Raw genomic sequence first — 19,437 nt, forward strand, 5'->3', positions numbered from 1 at the left:
CTTATTTTAATTTTTTGATATAAAGATTAAATAATTTGAAAATATGTAAATTTTTAAAGAATTTTAATTATATTTAATTTTTTTTAGGTTATATTTGGTTTTTCAAACATTTGAGGAAAAGCTTGAGGAGAACAATTAGAGAGAAAAAGTGAAAAAATAAATAAATAATTAAATTTAAATAAATTATTTTTATATGTTGCTTTAAATTTATTTAACTTATTTTAAGTTTTCAATATAAAAATTAAATAATTTAAAAATATTTAAATTTCTAATTGATCTTAATTATATTTAATTTTTAAATATTTTTTATTTTTCTTTATTACTTTTTGTGAACCAAACATAACCTAGGGTTATTTTACAACTAAACATGAACAAAAACAAAGAAATGTGTGGAAAAAATGAAAAAGACAACGAAAAATAGAGAGGATTCAAAGTATAATACGGCGTCGTTTGGCAAATTCAAAAATCCCTTAGGCCGAGCGGAGAACCGTCTTCCTTGCTCACAGGCTTTTGCTTTGCTTTGAGCCCTAGCTTTTGAATCCTTTTCTCCGCCAACATGAAGCTCGTCAGGTCTGCTTATTTTTCAGTTTTTCTCTTGTTTTCATTCTCACTAACTATTGTTGACCTAGCTTGATACGAAATTTCAGGTTTTTGATGAAGCTCAACAACGAGACTGTGTCAATTGAGCTCAAGAACGGTACCGTTGTTCATGGCACCATCACAGGTCTCTCTCTTCATTTCAACTTCCAGCATTTTCTGTACTTGTCTCTAGGGTTTTGTTCAAACCCTTTGGTGTGTTTTTCTCCTTTGGCTTGATATATGCTGTTCATTATTGAATGAAAAAGATTTTAATCGAGGTCATTTAGTGGTTTCGGGCTGTGATTTCATGTTCACTTTACTGGAATTTTTGGTTTTGTGTTTGACTGTTCGGAACCATGTTCAGGTGTCTCAATTTCGTTTGTCTAGTGTCATAATGAGGAATCCTGAGCTTATGCTATTGAAATTTTATAGTTTTAAATGCGATGAATTGCTGCTACTGGGTTGTGGATTTTGAACGGTTTTTTTTCTAATTTGAATTTCGTTGAGGCATTGGAATTTGAAGAATGACAATTTGTGCATAGACATGAGGATGGGACCTGAGTTGTAGAGCCATGTGCAGTTAGCTGGACTATGTGGGCCTCATGTCAATTTGGGGAGCCCAAGCTTGTTGTAGTACACTTTTTAGCCTTAAATGTGCAACATCTGCTGATAGGTGAGTTTTGTCTACCTTGAGCGGCATCTTCTTTTTAGTGTCAACATGTTGCAAGTCTCAATGAAATGGATAACATGCTGTTTTGAATTTCCCTTTTTATCCAATTGTTAGATGTAGGAAGTTGATAGCCTAAGGGCATGTGCAAGTTGTCAGCCATTTTATTGTAAGGTTTAGAGTACATGATTGTACTTTGTGACGGACCATGATATTAAGCCTTGATGGTGTTAAGTAGGTGGATAGATAGTGAGGCCTCCAAAATAGGTTTGAGGTTTTGACTTCCTACTTGCATTGACAAGGACGCAAGTGGTGCACCATTGTAAGGTGTAGAACCTAAATGGTGAGTAAGTTCTTGGCTTAATTCAATGACATTTGGCACCTTAAGCTAGCTCATGAGAGAAGCGATTTGCAAGTCATCCTTTGTAGTCTCCTAGGCTTGGTGATGACATGGGTCATCTTAACCAATATTCAAATATTGAGGTGGTCCTAGTTGTCATAACTGGCATAACCATAGAGTAGGAAGAACTGAAAGAGCTAGAGTGATTTGATGAGATCTCTTTCCTTGGCAATCTAGTTGGTGATTCAAAATGTAAGTTGGCATTGGAGTTAGTATTACATATGGAATGAGAAGTTTTATCTCTCAAGACTTTTAAGGCCACTGAATGTCTCTCCCTACTATGGGAATCTCAGCCCTTTGTTCTCAAAAAGCCATATTGGAGTTGGTGTCAGAATTGATATAGTGGATTTATCTCTTGATTCCTTTGAAGTCGATGAAGATCTTTCCCTGGTATTAGACTTATTTCTTTACCCCTAGAGAGACTAATGTGTTGGAGCTAGTGTTAGAGATGAAATGAAGGGATTTGTCTTTTGTTTCCCTCGATGTTGGTGAACATCCATACACAAGGGACAATTTGCTTCTTTGCGCTTAACAAGGCCAAATTTATGGTTGATTGGCTTTTGTTGTGCTCTTCCATTGGTTTTACCGATTGAGTTTGCACATTTCCATTTTGTGTCAAAAGTGCGATGGTTGTCTTTGATTTGTTGTAGGTCATGGACCTATAAAGGTGTCATGTATCAATTGGACAATGTTGATCTTTTCATTTCCCTTGTTGACATATGTGGCTTAAGTGCTTTTGGAGGCCATTTAGCTTGGTGGAACTCTAAATTGGCAAAAGCGATAGAGGTAAAGATGTTCCATTAGCCATGTTAGAACTTTGTACATAGAAGTTTCATGCTTTGCAAATCAAGTGGGCAAGAAAATAAATTAATTGCATTACTTATAATACAAATAGTATGTATACAATTCTTTGTGATAACAAAGAGAATATCTTCCTTTGATTTGACCACGTATCTTGATTTCGATTCAAGGGCAATAAATGCATGTTCTTGATCTAGTGTTCACTTGAGTCCCAACAAAGGCTTGTTCTTGAGTAAACTTGTGAAGAATTTATTTTTATTCTCTAGAAAGTCTTAGGAAATTTAGAGATATTTTAATCCATCTTTGATCTTAGAGTTGGATAGATGATAGAGATGTTGTACTTGATATTCTTCCATAAGCTTGTTGAAGAATGTTTAAGGTTTGGTTTTAGCTTGCAAAACTTCTTTTGTAGATTAGACTTAAGGTCTTCTTTCTTATTTTTCCAAAATCCCTGTATTGAATACCTATTTATAGGTGGAGTTGGGGCTTTAATTTGGCATCTTTTACATTGAACAAGCATTGAGTGCCTAGCTATAGAAATACATCAATCATTGTACCCAATCTAGTTTTGGCCAACACCCTTTTTTTTCTAACCAACAAGTAGGAAGCCCTAATTTACATGATCATAGGCCTCGTTAATGCAGAGTTTGCATAAAACGACATTAGAACAACCCTTCAACCTTGAATTAATGACCTCATTTGCAATACAAGTGGTGTCCAAATCTGTCTTCCTTCTACAAAGGCATTTTGAGAGCTAGAGACCTCCCTACCCACCACTTTTTTGAGTCTATTTGTTATCACCTTTGCTAGTAATTTGCATGGGCTTCCCACCAACATAATTAGCCTAAAATCTTTCAAATCTTTTACTCCCTTTTTAAGTATTAAGACCAAGAAAATGGCATATAAACTTCATTCGAAGAGCCCTTGTTCAAAGAATTCCTCAAAGAATCCCAACACATTACTCTTCAAGAAGTCCCAACACAACTAGCAAAAGGTCGTAGTAAACCAATCTAGTCCCAGGGTTATATTCCTATTCAAATACAATTCTTATTTACCTATCAAAAAAAGGGTTTTATCCCTATTCAAAGCAGAGAAAGCAAAGATACCTTCCTTTGAAAAAGTCAATTCTAAGCTTCTAGCTTCCTCCCCTCTCAGAAAAGCAAAGGGCATTCTACTAATACAAGGTCTGCAATCTCTAAAATCATCAAGATGGCTTCAATAAGAGTTAGGTAACCCCTCCTTGACATTGGTTAACCAAGCTTATTCACTCTTCTTCTAGTAATAAAGTTTCTTCTTTTGTGTGCATTTATTGTCTTGGGGAAGCATTTTGTGTTTTTGTCTCCTTCCCATAGGTATAACTCTCGACTTTTGCTTTCAAGAGGTTTCTTCTAGCTTTGCCCACTTATTATAGATTTGTACACCCACTATTTTGGCCTTAGCCTCTTCCTCAACTAGTGGAGCTTCCCTCTACTTTGCATCTCAAAAACCTAATTGATTGAGGGCATCAACTTTCCTGATTGACACCATTCCCAACACCTCTCCCGATTCCAAATTTTTAAGTCCATTTTCAAGGATTTCAATTTGGAAGCCAAAATAAAATTGCTAGAGGCATTTAACCTATGGCCCAACCACCAATTTTTAATATCTTTGAAACCCTCTACTTTAAGCCACATATTCTCGAATCTAAAGCATGATTTTTCCTCCCCTCACTCCTCCTTGATCTAACCATATAGGTGAATGACCAGAGATTGATATCGGCAAAACACTTTGCAAGAGCCCACTTAAATGATTCTCCCAATCATCGAACAATAGAAAATGATCCAACCCTGACATAGATTAGTTGTTCATGCCTCCACACCAAGTAGAAGGCCCTCCATTCTATAGGAGCTCTTGCAGTTTCTAACCCTCAATTATTCTGAAAATTACTCCCCCAATTATTCCATAAATCATCCCTTCACCCCCAAAGGCAGACAAATGCACACTAGTAAGTGGGAGCATTCTCTGTATCTTGTTGTTTTACAAGCTCTAAATATGGCTTTCTCTAGGTGTTTACTAGTGTAATGCACACTAGTAAACACCTAGAGAAAGCCATATTTAGAGCTTGTAAAACAACAAGATACAGAGAATGCTCCCACTTCCATTTTTAATAACAAGATAAAGAGTGCTATACCATCAGTTAACCCCCTTGCTTCTGCGACTTTGCACTATAGAAATCTCCCAACACCTAGACTCCGTATTAGGTGCAACCACATCTTTGGCACCTTAGTATCTTGCAAGCAAATCACGTCAGCCTTCTCCATTCTTATTAGGGATTTAACTACCTTTTGCTTTTTCTTACCATTAACTCCTCTAACATTTCACCACAAAATTTTAACCTTCATTGAGGGACAGGAGCTATTTCCTACCCTTCTTGCCACTTCTCCCTTTTTTCCCTACTTTTCTTACTATGTTGTTATACTTAATTAAAAAATTCCAAAAACTCCCTCTTAGTTTTATATGTAGCATTTGTCTTCCTACCTTTCACTGCAAAAGGGACATTCTTCCTCTTTGCCTTAATCCTTAATTTTCATTTTAAAAAAAGGCAAAATAACCTCTCTGTTGGTAGCCCCACAAACCTACTAAACATAATCAGCTTGCTTTTTGGCCAGTTGGCACAAAAATCCATCCCCACCTCTGAGCTTATGGTCTTCCCCTTACTATTGCTTTGCCCTTATGCAACTCACCACCCGTTGAGGCCCCATGGTGACACAATCTATTCTCTAGGAACTCCATTGAATTATTATCTTGTAGGACAATTCTCAAAGGGAGGTAGAGATAGCAAGCCCCCTAGAGGATTCTTTGGCCCCTCTTCATTCCTAAACACTCCGAAGGGACAAAACCCACTCTCAAAAAGAAACCCCACCCCCCAAGCTATAACAAGAGGAAGAGCACACACCTAGGAAACTAGCAAAACAGGTTGGAGAAGGCTCCATCGCCATCAGTGAAACACCTTAGACTATTGAAATAGCCTTGCCTCCGTAATAGCACTCTACTAATGTACACCATCCTCCTCCGTTGCACGGTCCGCAGGAAAGCTCATGGGTAGAAGCTTCCCTAAGCTGACTTTGGGGGGCCCTTATCTCCCACATCCTATTGGCCCTTCCTTCCTTGAGGGCCTTAAGGAATTGGTCCCTCCACCCTATCCAAAATATAAAAGCCCACCTTTGGGCTATTAATTTTATTCCTTCGGCCCACAAGCCCTAATCCATTAGAAGCTTTCCTGCCCACTTCAGCATTTGCGCTCAAAATTTCCCAGCCCACTAGCCTCTTTGCTGCCTAAATCCGAAACCATCACTTTGTCGCTCTCAGCTTAGGCCTCTAAACTAGTGGAGTCCATTAAGCGTTGGGGGGCTTTGCCATCACACACCACCTCTCCCTTATGACCAGCCTCCACTCCATTGTCAAACATTACCCAAGACCTCCTATGAACCCCACCCTGCTCTCCCACCTCATCCCACTAAGAAACCAATGCTTTTCATAGCCTCCTTTGCACGAGAATAAGACACATCTTCTACTCATGGCATGAAGAATGAAGTCCCCCACTCTCATTGGCGCATGATCCTCCATCACTCCTTCCCGTACCTCCAACCTTCTGTTCGCAGTACTTGGAACCCCCTACTGCATCCATGGCATAATCCCCCACCATAATTGAATAGAAAAACTCCAGCAACCCACAACCACCTACATGGTTCCTAACAACTTTCTCCCATTAGTTTTCACAAGAATGCTTGCTCGCCAAAAATTTTCATCTATTGCAACAAAGCCATTGCAAGAGTCTCCCAGCCTTTTGAACAAATCCTTATCCTAAAAATGCACTAGCAACCTTTCTATTCTCACTTAGGCTTCTTTCACACAAATTCCTTTTCTATGACAACTTATCTCTAGGACCCATTTATCTAAGAACATGTCCTTTTGCCTATATCTCCTCAACCCCTGTTTAAGGATCATCTCAGTATTAGTAGCTAATTCAAGTTCAAACAGAAGCAAGGATCCCCCCAATGCAACCACCTGTAAATCCCTTTTGAGATTCTAGTTGTACTAAGCCCACCTCTTTAGCATCTTTATATTCAGAACTTTATCTAAAAAAATCCCCCATCTGCCCACCAAACATCTTTGCATAACCTTTATCTTGTTACATCCTCTTCCCCTAGTTCCAACCACACAGCATCACCCACTTCAAAGCGAGACTTCCTCAAAACCTTTGAAAAGGCCGCCTCACCTCCTGAAGGAAGAGGAACCAACCCAAGGCTTCAACACTTGTGGGTAAAATCATCCAACCCCCAGGAAACCTCTCGACTTGTTGGTAAAAACTGCCCAACCCTTTGGAAACCCCCCTACCTTCTGGGAACACACTAGGGTGAACCACCTTGCCTTCACATAGCAAGCTGAGTATAGAATATACCCCCCTGCTCCATTGCTATGGAGCTCTAACCTGTACCAAATGCCCCCTTCCATTCATTAAGGGCTTTCCCTCTTCCATTGGCATCACAACTCCAATCCCTCCAACACAAAGGAAGGACCCTTCTCTCTTGGTCCAACTAGAGAACCCACAACCCCTTTCCAGAACTATACGGACCCTTTCTTTGACGACCTCTACCAAGATTTCGATAGATTTTGAATCTACCCCAAATCAGCCTTTCCCCCTTTCCCCCTTTCATCTTGTAGGAATTCCCTTTTTTTTTCCTCGAACATTCTTCTTTTCTTAAAAGCAGAGCAAAAAGAGGACTTTATTAAAGGAATTTGATGTCTTGATTTAAGAAGTTTGTTTTATTCCTTTGTGAGATTTGGCACTAGGAGAATATATTTTTATAATTCTCCTTTTAACTTTGATTTGCTTGACTTTGATTTATTTTATTTTGCAAAACTCCATTTTGAGGTCTTCCTAATGTTTACACATGTCAATTGTTAAGATCCAAATAAATTTTTTATTTGGTGAACTCGGATCACCAAAATCTTGATGTCCATGCTTGGTGCTAGTTCTATGAAATTTTTTTCTGCCATTCGGTTCTAAGGCTATATAATCTGTTCAATGATAGACCATATTCTTATTGCACCAGTCCGTGTTCTTTATTATCTTCCTCTTGTTGTTGGAGTGCCTTCAGGGCTTTAAATCACTCCCTTATAATTTCCATTTTGATACACATGACAAAATTGCATTTGATCACTCCTCATCTTTTCCTCTATTGATGCCGCCCCTAGTTTCACATGGATGTATTTCATGCATATCTCAATGTGGCACAATGCTGATGTATGATATTCTCTCTAATATTTAATATCTTGAAATTTTATGATATGATATTCTTTTCCTGTATTTCTAGTTGTTTGCTTATGTTTGATGATTTTTTCTAGTAACTTGAAGTAGGTAACTCCATGTTATGACAAGAACTATTTAGAATCAAAGATGATTGGAGAGATCATTGCTGATGGTATTGCTTTGTGTGTTATAGGAGTGGATATTAGTATGAACACACATTTGAAGACTGTGAAACTGACTCTGAAGGGGAAAAATCCAGTGACTATGGATCACCTGAGTGTGAGGGGCAACAATATTCGCTATTATATACTTCCCGACAGCATAAATCTGGAGACATTGCTGGTGGAAGAGACGCCTAGGGTCAAGCCCAAGAAGCCAACTGCTGGTATTGCATATTTCCCTTTTGACTTATATACCTTGTGATAGATTAATACTTTTTATTTTTATTTTTTAATGCCTCTATAAATCCAGGACGGACTATGGGGCGTGGTCGGGGCCGTGGGCGCGGACGTGGACGTGGTCGAGGCCGCTAGTTACCTTGTAGTTCAAATTTTTTGTCACTTCTGGTTATGGAAAATCCTTTCTTGTAGAGAATTCATTTTAGGAGGGAAAGGAGCAGATTGCTAATGATATTTGTACTTTACAATTAACTTGAAGTCTTTGCTCTGTTACTTGGAGGCTTTAAATGGGAAAAAGTCATCTTTTTGGGTTCCTTGGAATTTAAAAGGAAATCAATGTGAATTTTTATGATGAGCTATAGGGTTCTTATTTTTTTTGGCTTAAAGATGCTAAAGCAGCCGGTCGTCCATATCATCTGGTCCTTTATGTCTAATAATCTGAGGGAAGCTGATAAGTTTTGTTCTCTCTAAAAAGTGGCACAACTTTGCTTTTCCCTGTTCTGATTTTGAATTCCCCCAGAGAACAGGGTGACAAATATTATTGGAATTTTGTGGTAGTCTTATTACTGTGATTGTGCGAAAGGTTAACCTAGCTGATCAGTTTGATCTTTCATGTCATTTTTAATGATTTCAAGAATGAACATCATTCTACTATTACTCAGTTCAGAACGATTACTCGGTTCAGGTTAGAGAATGTCATGGCTCTTTCTTTTCTGCTGCAACCGGCAGAGCTTCATGCTTTCAGCCCCACGACCTGAAGCAGTGCTTCTATTTAATAAGTACATGCTATTTGGCTAAAACAGCTTCATCTAGAAGCTGATTTAAATTAAGTTATTAAGTCACTATAAGTCATTAAATTGATTTATTAAACACTCTCTTTGTCTATGTGACAGACTAGGATGTATCACACGTTTTACCTGATGAAGATCCTCGTCTCCTATCCAAAAAAAACAAGAAAAGCTTCACCCATAATTAAAGGACGAATTACTGAATTGATAATGGATAAATGGCCTTACATAGAGCTACAGCTTTGTTATTCTTGTAAAGGCTTCCTGAGTGCAAATGAAGGTCAACCTTCATTAACAAATTTCCCCTCAATTATTAGGAAAAATGGAGCCTGATCTTGAAAAACCAGAGGTTAAAAATAATAATATGACAATTCAAATGCCTGACATTCAATCCAAAATCAAAACCTAAAATGATCAAGGTGTCCTTGTGAGCGGAGGCAGAGATTTGAGAAGGGACATTGATGGCCTCCGTACAGTGTGATTAAGGAGGACCATAAGCGACAAAAGAGTTAAAGCTCCAGCCTGATGTGCAGTGCCGAGTGAAACAGGTACATATGATAGGAGAGTTGATATCCCTAAAGTGACCTGCAAGACCGAATCAAATTGAAGTATTAAGCTACTAGGACTTTTTAATAATCTTGGAAAACCCATGTGGTAATTGTGGAGTTAACTATTACTTAAAAGAATATTACACTCAAGAAGCAACCAGCATTTGAAAGAATTTGCCTAAGATAAATGGGGCAAAGAACTCAATGGCACACAAATACCTGAAGAGCAGCCATGCCAATGGTGTTTCCAATTAAAAATCGTACTGCTGGATGTATGTCCAATTTTCTTGTTGACCACCACAAAATGCCAATCGACATTAATGTTGCAGTCGCAAGGATACGGTGGTCAAGCTGTAAACATTAGAAAATGAATATTTGTTATAACAATTTACTGTTTGAAAATTTGCCAAAGATCAAATCACAACTGTTGGCTTCCCATGAGTAAAATTTCAACATTAAGTCTGCATCTTTAAGGAGTTCAAGTAATTATAGGATTTAAACTGCATCATCATTCCCACTAATGTTCTACTGGTTGTTTCTGGAAGTGATTTCAGTAATAATCCTAGTTGCATGAGACAGGAAACAGAATAGGGATTAAGAGCCTGTTTGGCAGTGTTTGTAGAAAACACTTCTAGCATAAAAAAACATGTTTAGAAAAAAAATAAGGTGTTGGGAAAATTTAGAAAACGCTTTTAAAAAGTTGAAAAATGACTTGTAATATTTACTGGGGAAAAACTTGATAGGTAATTCTCTAAAAAACACTTCTAGAGAAAACATTTTCGCTAAAAACATTTCAAATAGAAACACAACCAAACTCACTCTAAATGACATAAAGTTCAGAAAAGATGACTTTCTAGAAACATCTGAAATTTAGCAGGCAGGATTAATCGTTTGCAAAGCATTTGATTGTAAGATAGCACAAGAAAAAAATTATGGAATTGTGCTTCTTTACAAACTAATAAAAATTGACTTTCAAATCCAAACAAAAAAAATTTACATACTGATTTATCTGATGTCCTCCTGAACCTAGGACCAATTTCCACCAAAACCTACATTTGGTTGTCGAGAAATTGTAGGAAACAATGACCAAAACTTTGGCCCTTAAAACAGTGGTTGATATGGCTGTTCAATGAATTGAAATCATACTGGTCCCATAATTTCTCACATATCACATGAGGAGTCAAGGTAATCAAAAGAATGCCAGCAATTACAAAAATCATTGTAACTAACAGTTTAAAACACATGGTTCTTTACTGTGTACATGGTTCCAGGAACAGATAGAAGAGAATAAATAATAATAAGGGTTTTCCTCTTTTTCCCTAATTTCTTTGTGAAGATAGGAAAAATAAATAATAAGAGAAAATCCCTCAAATTTTTTCCATTTAATCTAAAATTCTATGCTAGAAGAAGAGGTTTGAAGAAAAAATAAAAGACAATTTTCTCCTTTAAAATTTCCTCTACATTCTTTGAAATATTTTTAGTTCCAACTACTTCCTCTCTCCCCATTATAATTTTTTTTTTTTCCGGTTTCCTGTTTTACCAAACAAATATTTATATATATACCCAATAAAGAAGTGTGGAACAATACCTGCACTGTTGATGTATTCTCGAAGAAGTTGCGTATGAATGGCTCCATGCTAAAAATATCATCTGGAATCCAATTGTCACCCATCTTGGGAAAAGTATTATATGCATGGCCCTGGCAATTTAGCATGCAATTGAACATCACATCACATCACAATATGCTCTAAAGCAAACACAAAGTAGTATTATCCTCTAGATAAAGGAAAAAGGTTGCGTACGGCATCATTTCCTGCAACAAATGCTCCTGAAACAGCAGTAATGCCGACAAGGATGCTTATAGGAAGGGCGAGCCTCTTAACTTTTGCAGCCCCACGAACCCAAGCTACTGATTCAGCAGGTGGTTCAGGCATAACAACAGAAAGAGCGGTCCAGAGAAGGCCGCAGTAAATAACAAATGCTGAAGTAAGATGAGCCGTGAGACGATAAGGGCTTACTCTTGGCTGAGCATATTCAGATGCTGGCTCCTATGAGGAAAAAAATTGAAAAAAAAATGTGTTTAACAACTAATAAAAACTTCTAATGCAAAATAACAGTAATAAAAGAGAAAATTAAGTGCTGCCTACCTCCAAACCACTTTTAACCATCCACCACCCAATTAGTCCCTGCCCAGCACCAAGGCCAAAGAGAGCAGAGAGTCTCAGTCCAAGTTGCAAGGTAATGTATCCCTTATGAAGAAAATATGAAAATGGCAGAGCAAACATGATACCCAATGCCCTTCCCCACATACGATGTGCATACTCCATCCAATATATGAATTTAAAATCTTCAATACTCATCCCTTTGTTTACACTGCAAGAGGCAAAAGGTTAAAGATCAATTGAACTTCCTCTCCCATTTGTAATACATAGAAACTTCAAATTAAAAGGTGTAACTGACATATATAAGAGTCAAAAAATATAATCACCCTTTAAGACAAAGGATTTTTTCTACCAAGAATTATCAAAGAATAGTATATTTATAAGCAAGCCTCAGAAAGCTTCCAAGAAGATCTTGGAAACAAACAAAATGGAAGTTGCAAATGCAGGAATTTTCCTATAGTACTACCAAGTACAGATGCTTAGCAAATAAAACAAATATAGATACTACAAATACATGTTCTGGAGTTTGCACTAACCGCTTGTACTCGGGAGATTGCTTATATTTCTCAAACTCAGCCAACCAGTCCTCATCTGATAGGGGAGGGAGGTTACCAGTGAATTTCCAGTCGGTCATTGAAAGACCAGATCGGGTCAGTCGTGTAACACCGCCAAGTACGACCATACTAAACACCCATGCAGCAGAACCAAAAAGCCATATCCCAACCATTTTCTGAGCACGGGGCCCTGCAGTTACTAGAAATTTCAATCCCTCCTTATTCTCCACAGTAGCAGTTGCAGTGGTGGACATATTCCTCAACCATGGTTTATGAAAATCCTACAAAAAAAAAGAGAAAAAGAAGAAGAAAACCCATAACAAACTTATCCTTAACAATGTGCTCAGCCGTATGAAACCAAAGCAGGAAGCTACAAGTTCGTTCATTCAAACACAACTACATATTGCCAAAAAAGGCACACACCAAGCCAATAGTTTATGGCTGTTAAAGATGTTAAAATTCAATAGAAGAGAAAGACAAATACAAAGTGTGCAGCTTGCATCAAATCTTGAAGCTATCATCAGGATTCCAATGTAAAACTAATGTCATTTATGATTTTCTTTGTACTGAGTAAAATAATGAAATGGTCATCTCCATTTCAGGAAAAGTTCATAATTTCCAGATAGAATTATCTTATGAATGACACAAACACACTCTCAGCTCATACCTAATAGAAAATTTCCCATAAGAATCAACTCAAAACCCATCCAAAAACATGAGATTCCGAAAATTCAAAGCTTCAGATGCCCGATTAGCATTCAACATTCATAAATAATTACAAATTCAAAGAAATGAGGAGAATTTGAACCTTGATCAACGATCTGAAGCCATACAAGGCGTTTCTTTGTGCGCCAGAACTACCACCAAGTTCAGAAGAAAATAATCTGGGCCGTCCATTCAAAACCCTAGAAGAAGATTCATTGAAAAAGCAATTTTGAAGCTTGTTCCTCCTGAGAATGGACACCAGCTGCCTCCCAAACATGGCTTTCCCCTGTGCTTCCCTATCTGTGGGTTTAGAAAGGGCTTTTGGGCAGAAATCACTTAAAAGAGTTTAAGTGATTGTAAATTTGCCCACAGAATTTAAATCGCCGCTGATTCTTCCAAAACGCATCGTTTTGGGTTTTGCCATGTGGGAGGGAAGTGCTTTTTATTAGTTACTCCAAAAACGCTTTTAATCATTCTACTTAAAAATATTATAAACATTTTTTAAAATTACTTTGAAACGCACTCTAAATTTTAAGGTTACATGAGAAAACATTTTTTAAAATTACTTTGAAACGCACTCTAAATTTGAAGGTTCCATCTCATGTAAGAATACAATTTATAGTGTATTAACTCGATAAGTGTTTGGTAGAAATATTTTCTTTAAAAGTGTTTTTAAGAAAATCTTTTATCAAGTATTTCCTCAAAAAAACAACATAAATGATTTTTTAATACTATAAATAATTTTTTAAATTTTATAATATGCTTTTTAAATTTTATCAATAATTTATTTTTTATTTTTGGTTAAAAATGCTATTTAGAATCACTCTGAAATATTATTTTACAATTTATTTTATAAATATTTTTTTTATAAGTGATGTTTGTTTTTTTTTTATTTTTTACTAAAAATAATTTGTTTTTAAAATTCAGGTTATTTGTTTTTTTACTACTTTTCATGACTTATTATAAATTTTTTACTAAATAGAAAAAGTCAAAATATGTAACTTTTTCTAAATAGAAAAAATAATATATTGATTTTTTTTACTTTTTAATACTTAATAGAAATAAAATACTAAAAAACCAAACAACCTAATATTTAACATTAAGTATTAAGGTTCTATTTAGAATTAAGTAAAAAAACAAACACCATTAATTTTTTTAAAACAATAATTTTATTTGTAATCGAATTTTTTTATTTTGTAAAATAAGTATTAGAATTAACAGTATGAAATCAAATATGTTATAATTTCTTTTAACTTATTTCATGTCATATCTTAATCAACGAAATATGACTTTCATGAAGATATTTCCAGTATTTATTGCAAATGGATTATCATTTGACCTCTAAATTTTCATTTCACATTTTTTTTCAAGTATACTACCACCTTTGGAGTTTGGGTTGAAAGTAACCCTTAGGCTTACTTTGGAATCAAATATTCAAAATGGTATCTTATTTTTAAATTTTCTTTTTCAAAAATATTTCCTAAAAGTCATCTTAAAACTAAGGCTTTAGTACAAATTTAGGAATCATTTTAAAAAAGGGTGACATTAATACACATCTAGAAACCGTATTTTGAAACTGCGACAGAAACAGTATTTTAAAAATATGGTTTCAAAAATTAATTAAAACCGTAACAGACAGTTCAATCATTCGGCCATTGATGAATGCTTGAAGTTGCAGCTTCTGCATACACAATGTTCATCTATTCCATAGTTTTCTACATGGGTAATAAGATTTTCTGCAACATGAGATTTTTCTTGAATGAAAGCAAACAATTTCAGGGTGACAGAGCTCATGAGAAACCAATCTTTAAATTTAGAACTTCACTAGAGAAATCTAGCTCACCACCATCCATGGTCTATTACAACTACAGAAAATCCAACCTTGGTTAATTTCATGGAAAGATCTATAGCCTCTTCTGGGTGTTTTCACTTTCCTCAAAATGAAACCTCTGCAAGATATCATTCCCTTCTATAATCCCTGGGGAAGTACTCTGCTTCAGGTTGGAATTGAGTTATGGCCACAAAACAAGCTAGTCTGAATCCCTCTGATAAATTGTATGAAATCTGCCAAGGCTTCATAATTCAATAGTTATATCCCAAAGGTACATTTCTTCCTCTGGAATTTTCAAATCAATGGTGGTCAGTCCAGACCCTTCTTCGTATTCGAACTTCATTTCTTCTGTGTCAACTGTTATTCTCTTTGGCCGAGATGATGAATAGACACCAAATATTCCAGACCCGCGAACTTTCATGCCCACAGTTGCATTTCTCTCCCTTTCATATTTCAATTCCTTAATGGCTCCTCCTGAATTGAACATCTTGGTTAGGCCTATGGGAGCAAACGTGGCACCATTTGACAATGCCTTAACAGGAACCACTGTAAAAACTTCATACTCCCGAGACTTTAGTGTCATTGGAATAGACGCGTTCTTTGGCAGATAAACTACCTCTCCTGCAATGGACATCGAGAGACACTCAGTGAGTGAACTTAATCAGGATTTAACTTTCTAAGACTAATATTCTTGATATATATCATAGCCCCCACTTTGAATAGCTTCTAAAATGCCTGACATATTGCTGGTTTGATAGTTAGAGAGACATGTAAAAAATCGATCGATAAGTCATTAATAATAGATGTCGAAGGCTCTAAGCATGCAGTACATACCACCAAGATGGGAAAATATGATAGTATCCCCATTCCATCCATCGTCAGCCACTCTTGGTAGATAATCAACGTCTTTAGCTCTGATAACCCCAGTTATTGTCCCAGGCTGGTCATCGTGGATAAGGTTCTTTTTTCCAACTCTGCACACCCAGCTCCCTGGCAATTGAACACACCCACGACTCCGGAGAAATCATTCAGATTCCATATCTTTAAAAGGCTGTAAATGTCAAGAAAACTACATTAAGCAGAAGTCCAAAATCAAGAGTTCTTCCATTTATAATTCATATTAATTTATTGTCTACCTTATCCCATCTCTGGCAGGATCAGAGAATAAGCAATCCCTTGTTGGTCTTCCTGGAAGTTTGGCTCTCAATATAGAACCATCAGAAAGTACAAGCTTCTTCAGTAGATTAAAGTCATGGTGTCCAGGTTTGTCACTGCATGGTGTCCAGGTTTGTCACTGCATGGTGTATGGATATCAGCAGTGAGAAAAATATTTCAAACATCCAAGAAGACATAATACAAATTTCTGAACAAAGACTGTACCTGACATAAATAGCACAGCCACCCACGGCACGAGCTGCTCCATGGTATTCAGCCATTGGGTGTAAGCTCTACAATGCAAAATAATTTATATATTAACATCCATCAGCTTAAGGAGATTCTTGGAAATTCAAATAGACAAAGATCACTGTTGTCAGCTTACATGAAACATATCCCAATCTGGCTGCATAAATTCCCCAAGGAAAATAGTGTTGTAAGCAACTGATGCAATGTGAATTGTGTGTGATGCAGGATCTCTTGGCCAAAAATCATCTGATGCTCTAATTACAGCAGTACGCTTTGAACTACATCAATACATAGAAGTACCAAATCAGGAGCCTCGAAACAAAACTTTACTTTACTATTTTAACTAGTTGAAGAAGTAAAAATTGAGTTAAAGCGATTAAAAGAGATCAGTTACCTGTACAAACCATCTGTGTTGTGACTCATACAAGATATAATTCCATTATCCTGGAAGTTTCTTGAGATAGATGCCTCTAGTGCCTGATGGTATTTTTGAGCAAGTTTTACCCTGCCACCATGACCTGCACCAAGTGTTTCAAGGATGTTCTGGACATCTACTTTCACTCCATCAATACCAGCTGATGCTAGATATGAGTGGAGTTCATTGTAGAAGCAAAAAACTTTTTCGGGGTTCACAAGGCCAAGCCCATTAGTAACTATGCTTGTCAAAGCTTCACAAGGCTCATTTGAGTTAACACCTGGAGACGAAATTGGGTAGGATATCTTAGATTCATAGTGTTCCATTTCAGTAATCCCAGGACTAACACCGCCCCAGTAGCCCGTTATAGCATGCCACACATAAACATACCTACAAATAAAGAAAATATTCAGAACAACAATGAACGAATGGCTAATTAAAAAGTAAAAGCAACCTTACTGTTCACAATTTTAGACAAGGAAGTCATACTTTAGATAGTGTTTTTCTTTGATTTCAGTAACAATGTGGTGAAGTCCCATAGCTGGATCCTCTACCCTGTGACCCTCTTTACCATCCTTCTGAAATTTGTGGTTCTCTTTGATATGGGTTAACCTGCTAGCAAAGCTGAATGACAGAAAGAAAAAGAAAATGGCAAAAATCGATAGTTAGTGAAGGAAAATATGGCACAAAATAAAACAAAAAGGTTCTAGTTCAAGTGCTCACTTGGCTGTGTTATCAGCTTTGCACTTGATACCAGTTGTATCCATGCCGACCGATTGCCATCCATCATCAATTATAACAAACTTTGGAGGTATCCCACCTTTCTCTAAACTGCAAGAATTAATACTTTATTCACTCTGTAATGCTAAACATATAATCTCAACAGTATCCAAGAGGTGAAGAGCTATACCTCTTTAATCCTTGTCTTACACCCTCTGCAGTAACATCGGTATAAAAAGCATCCCAAGTACACCAGCCAAACCAATTCAGCATATCGGGCATCTGAACAATAAATTGTAAACATGTTATACTGAAATGAACTTTAGAAGCAGGATCTTTGCTTTTGTTTAGTTGTCACAAAAAAAATGAAAGGACAAAAACAAAAAAACAAAAAGGAAGTCATACTTCAGCCAAATCATTAATGGCTTCCTCTCTGAAAAAATTTCCACTTTACAAACCATAAGGAGAATTGAGAAAAGATAGTGATGGTACCTTCTTTTTATCTCGATGACTAAATGTCTGCAAATGTTTCTCAACTGTCCTGTACACATTTTGAGATGCAACAAAATGTTAATGATTTAAAGCTTTATATATGTAAAAAGAGAAAACTACTATGCGGAGGTTCTACCACTTCTACATTCAACCACTTATGGGCAAAACATGGGGAATGATCTAAAATTTTTAAAATTAATTTGCGAAAAAAAAAAAAAAAAAGAAAAAAAAAATTGTAACTTACTTTACAGCATTTGTGATGACATCAAATGGGTTTGATCCTGCTGCCACAAAAACCAAATGACTCCCCTCAAATCCATCAACTGCCGGATCTCCTGCAACAAACCACCAGTCTTTTCATTAGTCATCAAGAACAAGCAAAATGTTCAGAATATGAAGATTTATCTTTTCATTTTTTTCGTACCACTTTCCAAGCAGATCTCTATCTCATTATGTTCATTTCCTTGAAGAACAGCTCTAAAATCCCCTTCAAGAATGGGTAAGAAAACGACATACAGAGCAGATTGGCCGGCTCCCATCTCACTTCCCTCGCCAAAATGAGAACCATTTTGTCCTTCAACAATCAAAAATTGGGTCTCAAAGGGAATGTCTTGGCCACAAGACCCCATCCTCTGTGTCATCCACCACAACTTGAAGCGGAAAACACACATAAATCTCAAACCCCTGCAAATTAATAACACAAAATCAACCCTTACAATGCATTCATCCAAGATTTAACCCTCACCCACAAGGTAGATACCTTAGTAACCCCAACTATAAGACACAAATCAAAATGGATAATAACTAAAAACGAAGAACAGTACTAGATCGTCTGCAGCTCAAGATCAGCTTATCAGGTCACAGTTTTTTAAGAAATACTAGAGCTACATCAAAAGCCTTAAGCCCCCCTACAAGCACAAAAAACCTTCTTTTTACTCCTCTATGATCCGTTTGGTTGCGAGGAAAACGTAAGAAACGGAAGAAAAACAAAAAATTTAAACTCCTCATTCATTCTTTGGGTACCCACAAAAACCAAACCTGCACCTCAACAGACCCTCAAAATCCTATTTCTCTCTCTTTTGGTCAGCATACTCAACAACCAAACAGAGAATCACAAAGAATAAATTAATAAACACAGGAGATGAAAACAAGGAAGAAGAAGAGGAACGAAGGGTCATGAAGAGCATACTGGAGCTTGCCAACAGGAAAGACCCGGCGACTGCCCAAGCGGTCAGAGTGAACGCCGATGAAAGCTCCGTTGGTAAGGGAGTCTCCGGCGGCAGGAGTTGTAACAATGTTGTCATGCACATCGGAAAGAATGGCGTTTCCGAGAACCACGAGATTGCCATCAGCCACAGTGATCCCAGCTCCCACAGTCATCTTTCTTCAGCCAAACCCACCACAGAAATCAAATCAACAACACCCCAAACTACACAAAAATCGATATCAAGATCACGGGAAACGAGTTCATCTTCAACAACCAGCATTATGGAATTTATAGTAAAATGTCGAGCATCCTAACCCTCGGGATGCGTGTACAATATAAATCAGGTGCGTCACACCCCTTGCCTTCATCACTAATGACTGCAGTTTTCGGCCGCAAGATGAGGTTGATTTTGACTGGTTGGTGGCCCACCGCCTTTGATGAACGGTTTCGATTTAGAATTGAATCGGGTGAGG

At 36.9% G+C, this 19,437-nt stretch overlaps 3 protein-coding genes across 3 annotated transcripts; 1 reads left to right on the top strand and 2 right to left on the bottom strand.

The window, feature by feature from the left end:
• The first annotated feature begins 461 nt into the window (after positions 1-461).
• LOC117908554 (small nuclear ribonucleoprotein SmD1a-like) lies at positions 462-8,493 on the top strand. The gene is made up of 4 exons (XM_034822196.1): positions 462-570; positions 648-724; positions 7,934-8,125; positions 8,212-8,493. The coding sequence occupies exons 1-4, from the start codon at positions 557-559 to the stop codon at positions 8,271-8,273; spliced, it is 345 nt and encodes a 114-aa protein (XP_034678087.1). The 5' UTR covers positions 462-556; the 3' UTR covers positions 8,274-8,493.
• A 614-nt stretch (positions 8,494-9,107) lies between these two features.
• On the bottom strand, positions 9,108-13,230 carry LOC117909003 (cytochrome c oxidase assembly protein COX15). Its single transcript, XM_034822903.1, has 7 exons — positions 12,999-13,230; positions 12,173-12,471; positions 11,622-11,847; positions 11,277-11,522; positions 11,063-11,173; positions 9,694-9,825; positions 9,108-9,511 (listed from the first exon to the last, which is right to left on the bottom strand). The coding sequence occupies exons 1-7, from the start codon at positions 13,170-13,172 to the stop codon at positions 9,341-9,343; spliced, it is 1,359 nt and encodes a 452-aa protein (XP_034678794.1). The 5' UTR covers positions 13,173-13,230; the 3' UTR covers positions 9,108-9,340.
• Positions 13,231-14,529: 1,299 nt separating this feature from the next.
• LOC117909002 (probable galactinol--sucrose galactosyltransferase 1) lies at positions 14,530-19,233 on the bottom strand. The gene is given in 14 exon segments (XM_034822902.1): positions 14,530-15,347; positions 15,561-15,692; positions 15,695-15,777; positions 15,863-15,997; positions 16,107-16,174; positions 16,267-16,408; positions 16,525-16,935; positions 17,035-17,169; positions 17,269-17,376; positions 17,456-17,547; positions 17,758-17,806; positions 18,002-18,092; positions 18,182-18,441; positions 18,947-19,233. Coding segments are annotated over 14 exon segments (2,274 nt in total). The 5' UTR covers positions 19,138-19,233; the 3' UTR covers positions 14,530-14,970.
• Positions 19,234-19,437: the final 204 nt, after the last annotated feature.

The sequence above is a fragment of the Vitis riparia genome, chromosome 19 (genome assembly GCF_004353265.1).
Source record: "Vitis riparia cultivar Riparia Gloire de Montpellier isolate 1030 chromosome 19, EGFV_Vit.rip_1.0, whole genome shotgun sequence".
NCBI classification, from domain to species: domain Eukaryota; kingdom Viridiplantae; phylum Streptophyta; class Magnoliopsida; order Vitales; family Vitaceae; genus Vitis; species Vitis riparia.